The 15,340-nt window shown below is 38.9% G+C and overlaps 1 protein-coding gene across 5 annotated transcripts in view; it reads left to right on the forward strand.

Annotated features, from left to right (window-relative positions):
• The window catches only part of LOC120525284 (calpain-5-like), a 46,051-nt gene that overhangs the window by 11,076 nt on the left and 19,635 nt on the right, over positions 1–15,340 (forward strand). For all 5 annotated transcript variants that reach the window (XM_039747431.1, XM_039747434.1, XM_039747433.1 and 2 more), the window contains one exon: positions 9,372–9,503. In XM_039747431.1, the coding sequence (XP_039603365.1) occupies positions 9,372–9,503 (132 nt within the window). The remainder of the gene's footprint in view (positions 1–9,371; positions 9,504–15,340) is intronic.

Below are 15,340 nucleotides of genomic sequence, written 5' to 3' on the forward strand. Positions count from 1 at the left end.
TTTAGTTCTGGACTTTTTTTTAGTATACCTTCAGTTTTGATAAGAGTTGTAGAAATTTTCAGACTAATATATAAGAATATACAATGAGGAATAAAGAGGAATGTTGGCATTTATTAGTAATAAATGTATCTAACAGTTCATTGTACTGTTTCCTAATTTTAATCAACAGTACTAAGACATAGTTGCCAATGTTCAGAAATTTTTTGCCTTTAAAAGTAAATATATGAGCAGGGATAACCCCAAAGTAGAGTTGTTTTTTTCACCTGAAGTAGTGTGTTACTTGTGAATATGTCTGTTGATCTTAATTAATGAAAATTTTAGGCTTTCAGTTTTTTATTGCCATATCCAAACTTTTGTCTTATGTAGGAAAAATTAAAAGACACACACCCACACAAACAAAAAAAATCAGTTTGTTAAAATCTCAAAATACAATATTAGGGATGGGGAATTGTAGAAAGATTGTAGGTGTTTGTGCTTAATACGAGTTCAGAACTTGATCACATTTGTGTTAAAAGTCTTCAGTGGTTACTTTGATCAAGAGGTCTGCTATTACCCAAAGTCATGCAGTCTGAGTCCTATTAGCAGTAACCAAGAATCCAAGACTGTGCACTACAGCAGAGCATTGGCTTTATATTAGTGGTGGTCCTTAACAGATGGTACAACATGTTGGGGGCCTCAGCTTAAAATGCTTGTGAGCAATGACTTAGTCAATTAGGCCTTGTCTCATTTATGGCTTAATCAGTGTAATGTACCTGACAAGACCTTGGTAATATTAAAAATGGTAACTTTTTATTTTGGTCAGTAAAAATCTTGCCCTTTGGGCCTCGCTAATAATTGCTAATATTTGAAATGATGAGATTTGTTCTGATCTTTAAGGCCTTGGTTTGTGTAACCCTTATTATTTTAAACTTGCTCTGTAATACTTTTATTGACTATGCAATGTGAAATTTAGACTTGTAAGTTTTAACTTTGGTCAAAGAGGCCTGGTTATTTGAACACAGTCCACGAGTGAGAAGCTTTGGTTAATGTAAGCCTTATCCACTGTGCCCTGGTAAGTGCCTGTGTTGGTCATTTTAGGCTTGGTCAGAGTTGTGACACGGTAGATTTGTTCATGAAATGGCTAATGTAAAGTCTCCTGCATTTAATAAAGTAAGGGGTGCTGAGTAATGGCTTTTCCTGGACAATATACAGGTGCTTTATTACACATTGCATAAGGCTAACCTTACTGGTTTAGGGTATGACTAGTCTAAAAAAACATTACTCAAATAATTGGTACGTTATTATAGAAATAAAAACAAAAACATTGCATCATTCAATGTAATTAAAAATTATTACAACTATATACAGTATTAAACAATTATTTCTTCATTGGCTCAGATACGTTTTCAGATTGTCATCGATTCATCTGTTCTTAAAAAAAAGAATTATAAGCATCCTATAATAAAATCTCAAATATGATTTTCAGTCCTTCATTAATGGATTGGAGTCCGCCAAAAGGCAAACAGGAACAATCCATAAAAATGAACATCTTCACCACCACAGTTTTATAGAAATATTGTTTAAAGTAATTCTTCACATGCTGAGTTTGATATAAAAGCAACTGGAATGCATTTCAGAATTCCTCAATCCCTTCTTCAGGGCCTAACATTTAGAACTTTATAAATACTTATTAATACTAACAGTCAAATACATTAAGGAAATAACTTTCAAGAGCACAAAGTTAGATGATCCAACCCCTTTAATCCTACAGATCTCACTGTCTTTAATTTGATCGAGAGCTCTTTTTATAGAAAACTGGCTACTTAGATAACCACATTAAGACTGAACTGGGCATGAATTGTTTTATTACTTTGGTGGTCTTAACTGTCCTGAGATGTTTCAGGGAAGGAAGACAGATATTTAAAGTTAAAGTCGTTATACTTGCTAATCTCGTGTTGTGTGTTGATCAACACATGCAAGTTAGAATTTCACTTATCTCTGTAAACCTGACAATAATGTCCCTATCAACCTTTGTATCCTTAAAGTTTCTCTTATATGAAAAAGAGGAAACTCTTCCAACATTGGAGAAAGTGGAGTACTTTTCTTCTAATATAATGTGTTCAATTATGGTTAAACAAGTGGAATATATGAGAGTGAACAGAGTGAGGGACTATTCTGTTCAACTTCCTACTTTTGTGTTTTCTATAAAATATCCCCATGTGATTGTAACACTATTCTTTGCTCTTGTTTTTGTCTAATTTTGTTCATCCACTTTCCAGAAATTACATTTGCATCTTATATGTGTGTATGAAATAGAATGAAATAGAAGAGTGAAAGAACAAACTACCGAACTAATAAACCTAAGTATCATTACAGCAAACAGCAACATTGCAACTCAAATACACACAAGAAATACAAAAAAGAAGAAAGCCTCTGATTTGGCTAAACAGAAGAGAGCAGTCGCAGTGAGGCGATATAAAGGCATAGCACTGTGGGAATGAAGGAACCCCAGTAGTGTTTCTTGACATGCTTCTGTTGAATAATATGTTGCTTCAAAGTACTTAATGATAGTGCGTCAGAGAGAGGACATGCAGCATTGGTCTTCATTGTCTCCTCTCTTACTATCTGCAGCAGGTCCAGAATGCATCCCATATCTGAGTCTGCCTTTATAATCAGCTTGTTGATTTGGGGTGCTTATCTTGAAGTAACATTACAAGCCCAGCACAACATAGTATAAAAAATAAAAAATATCGCCCTTACCCTCACAAAGGTGTAGAATACGTTTAGATGTCACTACCCACATTAGAGGAATGCAGTCCCATAAGATAGGAGGCCCTGCTCTGCCCTTTCCGGCATGTCCCTGATGTGGACTCCCATTATCTGGTGCAGTGAACTACCTCCACACCCACTCTGTGAATAGTGACCAGAAACAGCAGCTCTTTGGTGCAGCGAAATTCAACAATCAGTTCCTTGGTTTTGCTAATGCTAAGCTGCAGATGGGTTTTTTGCACCAAGAAACCAAGTTCCCTATGTGAGTCCTATATTTTGTCTCATCCGAAATATCAATAAACCTCATAAGTTCAGAATCATCAGAGAATTTCTGCAAGTGCCATGACCTGGTGTTATATTTATAATTTGAAGTATTTAAGCTAAACAGAAAACAACCCTCCCTCTTTGAACCTTCTGACATGTATGGACACATTGCAGTACAGTGAGATTATTAACAAGATATTAAGAATGGAAGTTGACGGCATATAATAAAATATTGTTATTTAGTTTCGAAAAGAGTTTAAAATGAAAACCTTAAAATGACGTACCATTACATGTAGGAATTTAACCTGGTCAGGAGAATAATTCAATGCAATTTTTAAATGAACATCCTAGTACAGGGGTCCTCAAACCCAGTCCTGGAGAGCCGCAGTGGCTGCAGGTTTTTGTTCTGACCTGGTTGCTTAATTAGAAAGCAATTCTTGCCAATAAAGCACTAACAAACTATGAAATGAAATTAACTCTGCTATGTCAGGTCATTCTCATATCCTAGATTTTCTTTCCCTTTCTGTCATGCAAATGATTTGAAGACTAAAATGGACGAGTAATTCTCAGTCCTTCACTTTTTTCTCTTCATTTTTCTTCCAAGTATTTAATTAAACCCAATAGTGCAGATAAATACACACAGGTGTAAATGTAAATAAGCTAAATGGAGAAATGCTGCTCTCTCTTGTCATTTGCATGTTATTGATAATAAGGAGCAATTAAAATAGCTGTTTAAGACAAAATTAAGCAATAAGGGCTCAAAATCACTAAAGTGAAGCAGAAGTGTTACTTTAGCAATAAGTGCTTTTTATTAAGCAACTGGGTTGGAGCAAAAACCTGCAGCCACTGCGGCTCTCCAGGACCGTGATTGAGGACCCCTGTCCTAGTAAAATCTGTTGACTGTCCATTTCTTCTTCTTTCGGCTGCCCCCATTTAGTGGTTACCACAGCAGATTATCCGTCTCCATCTAACCCTGTCTTTTATATCATTTTCTGCCACACCATATCCATAGGCCTCCTCTTTGGCTTTACTCTTTCCCTCTGGCCTGGTGGTTCCATCCTCACCATTCTTTTCCTGATGTACCCCCTCACCTCTCCTCTGCATGTGCCCAAAGCATCTCAAGCAAGCCTCTCTCATTTGGTCACCAAACCGTCATGCATGTGTTGCCCCCTAATATCCTCATGTCTAATCCTGCCTACCCTCGTTATTCTGAGTGAAAAATCCCAGCATCTTCAACTCTCCCACTCCAGCTCGGCCTGTCTTTTCATTAGTGCCTCCATCTCCATACCACACAACAGTACCTTTATATAGACCCTCCCTTTCACTCTGGCAGTTTCCCTTCTATCACAAATCACTCCTGTCACTCTTCTTCACCCTGTCCAACCTGTCTGCACCCTCTTCTTCACCTCTCTGCTGCACTCTCCGTTGCTTTGGACTGTTGACAATTCATCTACCTTGCAGTTAATTATTCCTTTGTTCCTTGCCAAATGGAAAAAAAATCACATACAGATTTCACCAAAAAAGGAAATATTTTATTTCAGAAAAAATAAAGTGTTCCATTTATACAGTTACGTAATTTGCAATGCTAAGGATTAGAGCTGCCACTTTCATAACTCACTTTCATTGTTGATAAAATTATTTCTCAAACATAAAGAAGTTTCATTTCAGGGCTAACTCTGATTTTATTCAGTGTGATAGAAATCCAGACCTCAACAAAATATTTGCAATATTTAAAACCACCTCATTTTGAGGAATATCATCATTCAAGGATTCAATATTCATAACAGTAAAAATACAGTATATTGTCATAATTCATAGATTCTAACTTTAAAATCTGCAGTTTCCTTTGACACTGCCTATGCTCATACAGATGCCAACACATGTTTAATGTTAAAATCAATAAACAGTGTTAGCAGCTGCAACATCGTGTCAATCACTGATACATTAGGTCATCACAGGGGATTAATAAAGTTCTTATCTGCATTCAGTAATCAACTAATCACTGGGAAATTTGAAAATCTTACTTTAAGGAAATCTAAAATACTTTTGCCTCTTATATTGGACTGATAAGCATGTTGAACCGTGGATTTTAATTATTTAGAGATGTCGCCATTGTGGTTATTTTTCAATAGCTCATAGCAACTGGAGTCAGAAAGTTGATGGAGATCTTCTTGGACATATTGGTGATGTTAGAACGTGTTGGACACTGAATTTAGGCTTAGCCTTATTCCCAAGAATTTGACATTGAATTTATCATAAGACGTATTTCTTCAAGAATGCTTTTATGTAACTGTTATAATGAAGGTGTTTATTCTTAGGGACTGTCTGGTTCATTATTTTCTTTTGGAGGACTTTAGCCCATGAATGAGTGACCAAATTAAAAGCTGTTTATATTTTAAGATGTTTATAGAAAGGCTTGCTGTTATGATATGCTTATGATACTTGTTTACATGCAGTTGATGATGAGCCAGATTGGTCATCCCAAAAGACCCAGTAGCTTATCCAAGTTAATAAAGGAATGTTGTTTAATATATACTGGTGTAATGAATTTGGCTGCCTTAGCGTTTTTGTTTTAGCTAAAAATACTAACTTAGGTACTGGAAAGTGTGAAATAGATCCTTGGAGCTTACTTTAATCAGTTGGGGATTATTAATGGGACTGGTCTGCTGCACTACTGAAACCACAGTTATTTTAAGAGTGCATATGTTGAGAGTTAAATTATAGTGCGACATGTGTCACCTCTGTATTGACACTGGACCTTAACCAGGGCATTCCATGGCAGCAATGTCAGCTGACTGGGGCAACCCATACAGTATGTACAGACGCTGGTGTAGACTCTCACTCCGCAGTGGTCTGTCTGAATTCTTCCCTTCATTAGATAATTTGGACAATCCCTGTTAGCATACCTGTCTTTTAATATCCAAACTGTCCAAGCGTTTTGAGGATTTCAGGAATCCCTTAGGTCAGGGGTCCTCAATCACGGTCCTGGAGAGCCGCAGTGGCTGCAGGTTTTTGCTCCAACCCAGTTGCTTAATAAAAAGCACTTATTGCTAAAGTAACACTTCTGCTTCACTTTAGTGATTTTGAGCCCTTATTGCTTAATTTTGTTTTAAACAGCTACTTTAATTGCTCCTTATTATCAATAACATGCACATGACAAGAGAGAGCAGCATTTCTCCATTTAGCTTATTTACATTTACACCTGTGTGTATTTATCTGCACTATTGGGTTTAATTAAATACTTGAAAGAAAAATGAAGAGAAAAAAGTGAAGGACTGAGAATTACTCGTCCATTTTAGCCTTCAAATCATTTGCATGATAGAAAGGGAAAGAAAATCTAGGATATGAGAATGACCTGACATAGCAGAGTTAATTTAATTTCATAGCTTGTTAGTGCTTTATTGGCAAGAATTGCTTTCTAATTAAGCAACCAGGTCAGAACAAAAACCTGCAGCCACTGCAGCTCTCCAGGAATGGGATTGAGGACCCCTGCCTTAGGGCAGTTTAAGAGTTCATCTAGAGCAGAAAAAGCTCCTAACAGTAGATTTTTGTTACAATCCAAATTCCACAATAAAATTATCTAAATATCAGCTAAAAAGGGTTTAATACGGTATCTTCCTCTTTTTTCAGCTGCTCCCATTTGTGCAAATCTTAGCATCTTTAACTCTGCTACCTCCAGCTCTGTCTCCTGCTTTCTGGTCAGTGCCACCATCTCCAACCCATATAACTACCGTCTGGTAGATCTTCCATTTCACTTTTGCTGATACCCGTCTGTCAGAAATTACTCCTGACACTCTTCTCCACCCATTCCACTCTGCCTGCACTCTTTTTCACCGCTCTTCCACAATCCTTGTTACTTTGAATTGTTGATCCCAAGTATTTAAATCCATCCCCTTCACCAACTCTACTCTCTGCATCCTCACCATTCCACTGACCTTCCTCTCATTTACACACATGTATTCTATCTTGTTCCTACTGACCTTCATTCCTCTCTTCTCTAGAGCATATCTCCACCTCTCCAGGGTCTCCTCAACCTGCTCCCTACTATCGCTACAGATCACAATGTCATCACCACCTCCATGTCGAATGCATCTGTCACTCCCACCGCAGACCTCACCACTGTCACACTTCCCTCGTACATATCCTATACAACTCTTACATGCTTCTCTGCCACTTCATACAATACCACAGCTCCTCTCGAGGCATCCTGTCATATGCTTTCTCCAGGTCCACAAAGACGCAATGCAACTCCTGCTGGCCTTCTCTATACTTCTCAATCAACACCCTCAGAGTAAACATTGCATCTGTGGTGCTCTTTCTTGGCATGAAACCATACTGCTGCTCACTAATCATCACTTCACTTCTCAACCTAGCTTCCACTACTCTTTCCTATAACTTCATGCTGTGGCTCATCAATTTTATCCTCCCAGTAGTTACTACAGTCCTGCACATCCCCCTTATTCTTAAATATCAACACTTCTTCTCCACTCCTCAGACATCCTCTCACTTTCCATTAAACAATCCGGTTAAAAACTCCACTGCCATCTCTCCTAAACACCTCCATGCTTCCACAGGTATGTCATCTGGACCAACGGCCTTTCCATTCTTCATCCTCTTCATAGCTGTCTTTACGTCCTCCTTGCTAGTCCTTAGCACTTCCTGATTCACTATCTCCACATCATCCAACCTCCTTTCTCTCTCTCTCTCATTCTCTTCATTTGTCAGCCTCTGAAAGTATTCTTTCCATCTGCTAAACACACCCTCCTCACTTGTGAGTATGTTTCCATCTTCATACTTTATCACCCTAACCTGCTGCACATTTTTCCCAGCTCAGTCGCTCTGTCTAGCCAATCGGTACAGATCCTTTACTCCCTCCTTAGTGTCCAACCTCTCATACAACTCATCATATGCCTTTTCTTTAGCCTTCGTCACCTCTCTCTTCACCTTGTGCCTTATCTCCTTGTAGTCTTCTCTACTTTCTGCATCTCTCTGACTATCCCACTTCTTCTTTGCCATTCTCTTCCTCTGTATACTCTCCTGTACTTCCCCATTCCACCACCAGGTTTCATTTTCCTCCATCCTCTCTCAAGATGTCACGCCAAGCACCCTCTTGCTGTCACTTCTGCTGTAGTTGCCCAGCTGTCTGGTAACTCTTCACTCTTCACAGGCCACCCAGTGCCTGTTGTATCTCCTCCCTAAACTCAACCTTGCAGCCTTCCTTTTTCAACATCCATCATGTGTTCCTTTGCTCTGCCCTCCCTCTCCTCCTCTTCTTCTTGATCTCCAATGTCATCCTACAGACCACCAAACTATGCTGTCTAACTACACTTTCCCCCGCCACCACTTTGTAGTCTTTAATCTCCTTCTACATGTGTGCAACTTCCTCCACTCTTGTATGTTACCCTGTGTTCCTCCCTCTTCTTAAAATATGTATTCACCACAGCCATGTCCATCCTTTTGGCAAAATCCACTATCCTCTGACCTTCTTCATTCCTCTCCTTGACACCATACCTACTCTTCACCTCCTCGTCTCCTCTGTTCCCTTCACCAACATTTCCATTGAAACCCGTTCCAATCAACACTTTCTGTCCCTTGGGTACACTGTCCATCACTTTATGCAACTCACTCCAGAAATCTTCTTTCTCATCCATCGAACACCCAACTTATGGGGCATATGCACTAACAACATTCATCATCACCCCTTCAATTTCCAGCTTCATAATCATTACTCTGTCTGACACTCTTTTCACCTCCAAAACGCTCTTGACACACTGCTCCTTTAGAATAATCCCTAACCCATTTCTCCTTCCATCCACACCATGACTGAACAATCAGAATCCACCTCCGATCTACCTGGCCTTACTCCCCTTCCATTTAGTCTCTTGTACGCACAATATATCAACCTTTCTTTTTTCCATCATATTGGCTAACTCTCTACCCTTACCAGTCACACTGCTAACATTCAAAATTCCTACCCTCAGTTCCACTGTCTTAACCTTCCTCCTGTCCTTCTGCCTCCGGACACATCTCCCTCCCTCTCCCTTCTTCTCCTTCCTCGGCCAACAGTAGCCCAATTTCAGCCAGCACCCTGTTGGCTAACAGTACTGGTGGTGGCTGTTAACCCAGGCCTCGACCGATCCAGTATGGAAATTTGTATCATTGTCCACATATTGATCTGGCAAAATTTTACACCCGTTGCCCTTCCTGATATAATCCCTCCCCATTTTTCCAGGGCTTGGGACCAATGCAAAGAAACACACTGGTTTGTGCATCCCCTGTTGGTTGGTTGTTTGAGTACAGTATAATAGTTTAAAATTAACAGCAAGTAAAATAGTTTGATAATTATGCTTTTCTTCCAGGAGATCTGCAGGGATCCAAGGCTTTTTGTGGATGGCATCAGCTCCCGAGATCTACATCAGGGCAGCCTTGGAAACTGTTGGATGGTTGCTGCCACCTCCTGTCTTGCCACAGAACCCGCTGTCTGGAAAAAGGTGAGTGATTGATGTAGACTTACATGAATGGTTCATTTGCTGGAGAGCAATTTGAAGGTTCCAGGGTTGAGCAGGTAATTGTGCTGCTCCAGTGTGTCCAGTAGTCCTGGAGATTGTCAAGTGTCAGGGACAGGTATTACTTTTTTTAGCTTTAAGACAATATTGCTTTGTTACAAAAAGATACAATCAGTGTTTAACTAGGACCTTCGCCCCTTTTTGCAAGAAATGTCTGGAAACAAAGGACTTTCTCCTTCTGATCAGGGACGCGCGGTCAGGGGAGGCAGAGCCTCACCTGTTTACAAGAAAAGTAAAAAAAACTAATAATGATAATATAAAATAAATATGTCCACTGGCCTGTACTATAAATTTGTTTTCTGTATGATTCCAATAATTTTGATAATTTTTATAGTCAAAATCGCTGAATTTGCATATTTTCTGTTGAAATACTTGGGAGAAATGTGAGGTGCAGCAGCAAAGAGCCTCACCTCACCTCGGTCTGCACTCTCCCTCACACATGGGGTTTGATGCATGAAATTGGCGTGTGCCTGTTGCTGCCTCTCTGTATGTCACTAATCTAATGTTTGCAGACACATTTATTATTCACCCTGACTTTCTAATATCTTTAATGAATGTCTGTGACATATTCATTCTTGCTGATCGGACATAAAACCCCAGTGAAAAGGCACAAGGTGAGACAGACAGTACCGTGCCGCTCCGAAGGGGGTGCAAGTGAGCCCAACAGGTGCTTGTTGCTGCTGTTCTTCTACACAGAGGCTCTAAGTGCCAATACGCCAATACTGCAGAGGCCCACTTATTTTTATTTCTTTGTTCTGACTGACTGCCAAAATGGAAGATTAAGACAAAACTAAAGGAAAATAAGGAGGACTTTTACAAGAAAGTGACAGAGATTTTCATGGAGAAGGATAGGCGCATGGACTTTATTGATAAATAAAGGTAAGACCATGAACAGTTCTCAATATTATAAAAAATGGGATCAGACTAAGAAAAAAAATCCAATATTTAAAACAAAATTTTGACCTTAAAATATTTTTGTTTAACTTGCTTTCCTTTTGTCAAACTAAAAATTTCAATTAAGGTCAAAATTGAAATCCGTTTTTCTCGTACACTTCTCTATACTTTCATTTGTATTGAATTAGTATAAATTGTGAAATTGCAACGGCAAACTTAGGACACATGGATGGTGCTGAGCAAATGCGCTTGCTCCGCTCTATCTTACCTCTATAAATGTAATGTTCTTTCTTATCCAAATATGTGCCTTACCGATGTGTGTGTAAAGAATGCTGATGAGATATGAAACATACAGTAGTTAATGTGCATGCTGCCAATTGAATAGTGAATAAGCTAGTCTTTTGGGTTCATATATTTGTAAATTTCACTCTAAAGGAGTCAGTGCCTCCCCAGCCATGAACTTCACCGCACATCACTGCTTCTGTCAGACCCCAAGGAATGCTTTTTCTAAGACTGATACAGACTAATAGTGAAAAAAAAGCAAGAATTATAATAAAAGGAAAACATGGGCATTGTAGTAGTAGTAGTAGTAATACGAGGGACATTCAAAAAGTGTCCGCATTTTTTTTTAATTCTATTAAGAATTTCTAAAACAAATGACATCACTTTTCTATATAGTCACCTTCATTTTGAATGGAATTTTCTCAGTGTCATACCAACTTGATAATTACAATTACTACTCCTCCCACCTTCACCATTTCCAACGAAAATACAAAAGTGCTGAAACTTTTTGAACGTCCCTCATAATAATAACAATAATAATAATAATAAATAAATAACATATGGTATATAGGCACAGTGGTTGCGCTGCTGCCTCACAGTAAGGAGACCCGGGTTCACTTCCTGGCTCCTCCCTGAGTGGAGTTTGAATGTTCTCCCCGTGTCCGCGTGGGTTTCCTCCGGGTACTCCGGTTTCCTCCCACAGTCCAAAGACATGCAGGTTAGGTGCATTGGTGACCTTAAATTGTCCTTAGTGTGTACTTGGTGTGTAGGTGTGTATGTGTGCCCTGCGGTGTGCTGGCACCCTGCCAAGGGTTTGCTTCCTGCCTTGCGTCCTGTGTTGGCTGGGATTGGCTCCAGCAGACCCCCATGACCCTGTAGCTAGGATATAGCGGGTTGGGTAATGGATGGATGGACGGATGGAGAAGGCATATACCAAGGATACTTCATAAGCAGGTTATGCAGATGAGTGCAAAGCTCTTTAAATACGCAGGACACAGTGATATATTTCATTTTGATCGAACTTAATAGCTGCCTTCAGAGAGTAGGCAAAGCAGAACCCTCAGAGTTGAAAATAGAGGGTATAGGGAGGAGTTTTTGTTATGTAAAGGTATTGATATCCACACACTGTACCTACAATACTTAATTTATCTAAAAAAGTGTTTTGGGGAAATGATGGCAAAGTGGGTAGTACAGCTGTCTTGCCTTTCCAGGGTCCTCAGTTCAAGACTCAGCTTAGTTATTGTTTCTTTAAGCCAGTGGTTCCCAACCTTTTCTATGCCCTGCACCCCTAGAAAATGTATGATTTAAGTCTGTATCCCCTACAAAAATAATATCACATTTGAAAATGAAGAAGTCAAATTTCAAAATTTTGAAACAAATTGAGCAACATACAATACCGCAGGTAAACAAATTGAACTACAAAAATAAGCTTTTAACTCATAAAATGTAAATGTAAATTGAGCAATTTCCCATTATGAATCACAGTAATGTTGCAAATATGTCCACTGTGAAGATTAGAGGCTCAATTGACACTCCAGGGGTTGCAATATCCCGCAAAGCATTGCACGAAAATTACCCACTATTAATAATCAATGGAATTCAAACACAGTCAACGAACTTTGTCCCCTGATAACACCTGCACTGCAGTTCAAAAACAGCTATGTTGCACAGTTAAAATTGCTGCGCTACTGCCAGGACCACCAGTAGAAGAGCTGGGCTGAGTGTAAGCAGCAGCTGTTGTATTCAATTCAGTCCTCCATTAGGCAAAAATGTTAATCAAATCTCAAACTCAGTGACATTTTATGATCAGGGTTACACAGAAATCAATACTAGACCTCGGTCTTCTCTACAGATCATTGTGAGGTCCAAATTATATTCTCTTAAAAAAAGTTATTCACCTTTACAAATGCTTCAGCCAAAGCTAGGAACGCTGCATGAACATGCATTTCTGCGGTTAAAGTATAGGTGAGAATTGCGCGCCATGCTCGAGTCTTTTCATATCATAGAACAGGAGCACTACTGTAACTAATTAATGACTTACAACATAGTGCATGACACCGATTGCACCACGACACACCTCACTTGATTTTGGGTGCTGGCTTCCCAGTTTGGTATCTGCTGCTCTTAGAATCTTATTTGATTCCTCACCACTATTCTAATTCCAGAGATTTATTCAAATCTCAATTAAGTCATAGTGCATTTAAGCAATGACTTTTGGAAGCAGGCAGAACGGTAACACTATTTTAAAACACCTATTAACCTTTAAATACTTAAGCAAACAAGTCAAATCAGTTACATAATATTTTGAGAAGGCTATTCTGTGCAACACAGAACAAATCTCAAAACGTATTAATGAAAAGTATTAACAGAACAGCCAGACTGACACAGAAAACTGTAACTTTCTACTGTTTTCCTGTTTTCATTGACTCTGTTGGTTCAAACCAGCAGGCTTGATAGCCCTCCATGTTATCGAAAAGATTATGAAAGTGACCTCCCCAGGAGATTTTACACCTGTACAGAAATATGTTATTATTTCTGTTATGTTAATTTTCTTAAAGTAATATTCATCGATTTTGGAAATTATTTATTCCACAATGGTGTGGCTAAAACTGTGTATTTTCATCAACATTCCAAGATAAGAATTAATACCAAACAGATCCACCTTGGTGCATATACTCTTAGCAATCTAGTTTGGAGTCATTAATTAATTAAGTCCCAGAGGGGACTGGGTGGTCTCTTGGTCTGGAATCCCTACAGATTTTATTTTTTTTTCTCCAGCCGTCTGGAGTTTTTTTTTTTGTTTTTTCTGTCCACCCTGGCCATCGGACCTTACTTATTCTATGTTAATTAATATTGACTTATTTTATTTTCTTACTGTGTCTCTTATTTTTCAATTCTCCATTTTGTAAAGCACTTTGAGCTACATTCATTTGTATGAAAATGTGCTATATAAATAAATGTTGTTGTTGTTGTTGTTGTAATCTAACACATACGTCCAGTGGCATCAGATCATTCTTGGTTTTACTATGAATGAAGAAGTTCCTCATGTGATAAAGATGAGATATAGACATTATAAAGATTTGGGGCAGCCACCCGTATATAATTCCACGGCTGCAAACTAGGTGGTTTAGTTGAGCAGATATGTTCATTCATTTGAGTCCAAGACAGAACTGATTAGATGCAAGAAAGTTGGTGGCTTTAAAGGCCCGTACAGGAAGTGATGTCATCATGGGGGCCAGAATCGAAGTGACATCATCATGGGCCCAGGACCAGAAATTAAGTCATCATGAGGACCAGAACAGGAAGTGACATCATTGGGACTGGAAGTGTCACCATCTTTGGGGGCAGAACCAGAAGTGATGTTGTCGCGACTGGAAGCGACATCATCGAGGGTGCTGGAACCTGGCGAGATTTCCCGGTCTGCAAGGAACTGAGAAAGACAGTCAGCACACCTCACCACCCCCTGGTCTATTGTGGTATTACAATTCCTCAGGCCCTTTAGCTGCCTCCTACTCGCATGTGTGTGACACTCGGTAATGTTGCTGTTTAAGACAAAGAAGAGAGATGTTTCAATGTAACTTGTTATAATCACTAGTCATGTTAATTAGCACATAGCAAATAAGAATTTATCTGTACTCATAATGAGAATAATCCAAAGCACCCTACAAACCTATAAATACATCTACAAATTTACAAACACATTTCTTTGTTATTACAGTACAAGATTCCGAGATGCACAGTTGAATTTGTGCAGCACTCTTCTGTTTCAGGTTCATAACAGAATGCTCCATGCAACAATTTAGTATAAGTTTTGCTTTGCTTGAATGCACTGTTATGGATATATAAGAGTTCAAATAATACATTAAAAGTATATTTTTGTTTTCTGTGTAATTTCAAGTGTATTTCTAATTACATTCACTATGAAACCCAGCATGATGCACAATCTGAAATTTCATTGAAGCAGCAACCATCAACTTAGTAGCGATTTAGTCTGCACAGGCCAGGCATCTTCCAGAATTTGAATTAATGAAGATGTTTGTTTATACACAAGAAAGATCTTTGAGTTCCAATGAAATTAGCTTAAGAATAGAATGAAAAATAAGGGACAAGTCTCTATTGAATATGGTAAGGTAGATCACATGAATTCAATTTCATATTTAAGCATGATTAGACTATTAATAATTGTAGTTGTTGTACAGTATTGTTTTGTGTACAGAACACATTGAAATCCTTACCTGCATGTCCAATCAGCATGCAACATGCCACTACTCTCCAGCCTTTATAAACCTTGTGGTAAGTTAAAATGAAGGATAATATCCTCAGGTGAAAGTGATTTTATCACGCTGCAGTTAAAGGTTCAAATGGAATTAAACAACAGCCATAAGGTGCCTGGGTGAAATGGTGGAGGGAGATTGGGTATTGCCTGTCCCAGCACAAATGAACCAACCTCGATGATTAGTTGATCAGATGTGTTCGGCCCTGCAGCACAAACCATTCAGGCCAGTGGGACCTGACGACACCGACCTGTCTATGTGAAAGGATTGGCCCGTGTCTTTTAAAGCAGCACTGAGTATTATTAAGCTGGG

Source organism: Polypterus senegalus, chromosome 3 (genome assembly GCF_016835505.1).
Source record: "Polypterus senegalus isolate Bchr_013 chromosome 3, ASM1683550v1, whole genome shotgun sequence".
Taxonomy (NCBI): Eukaryota; Metazoa; Chordata; class Cladistia; order Polypteriformes; family Polypteridae; genus Polypterus; species Polypterus senegalus.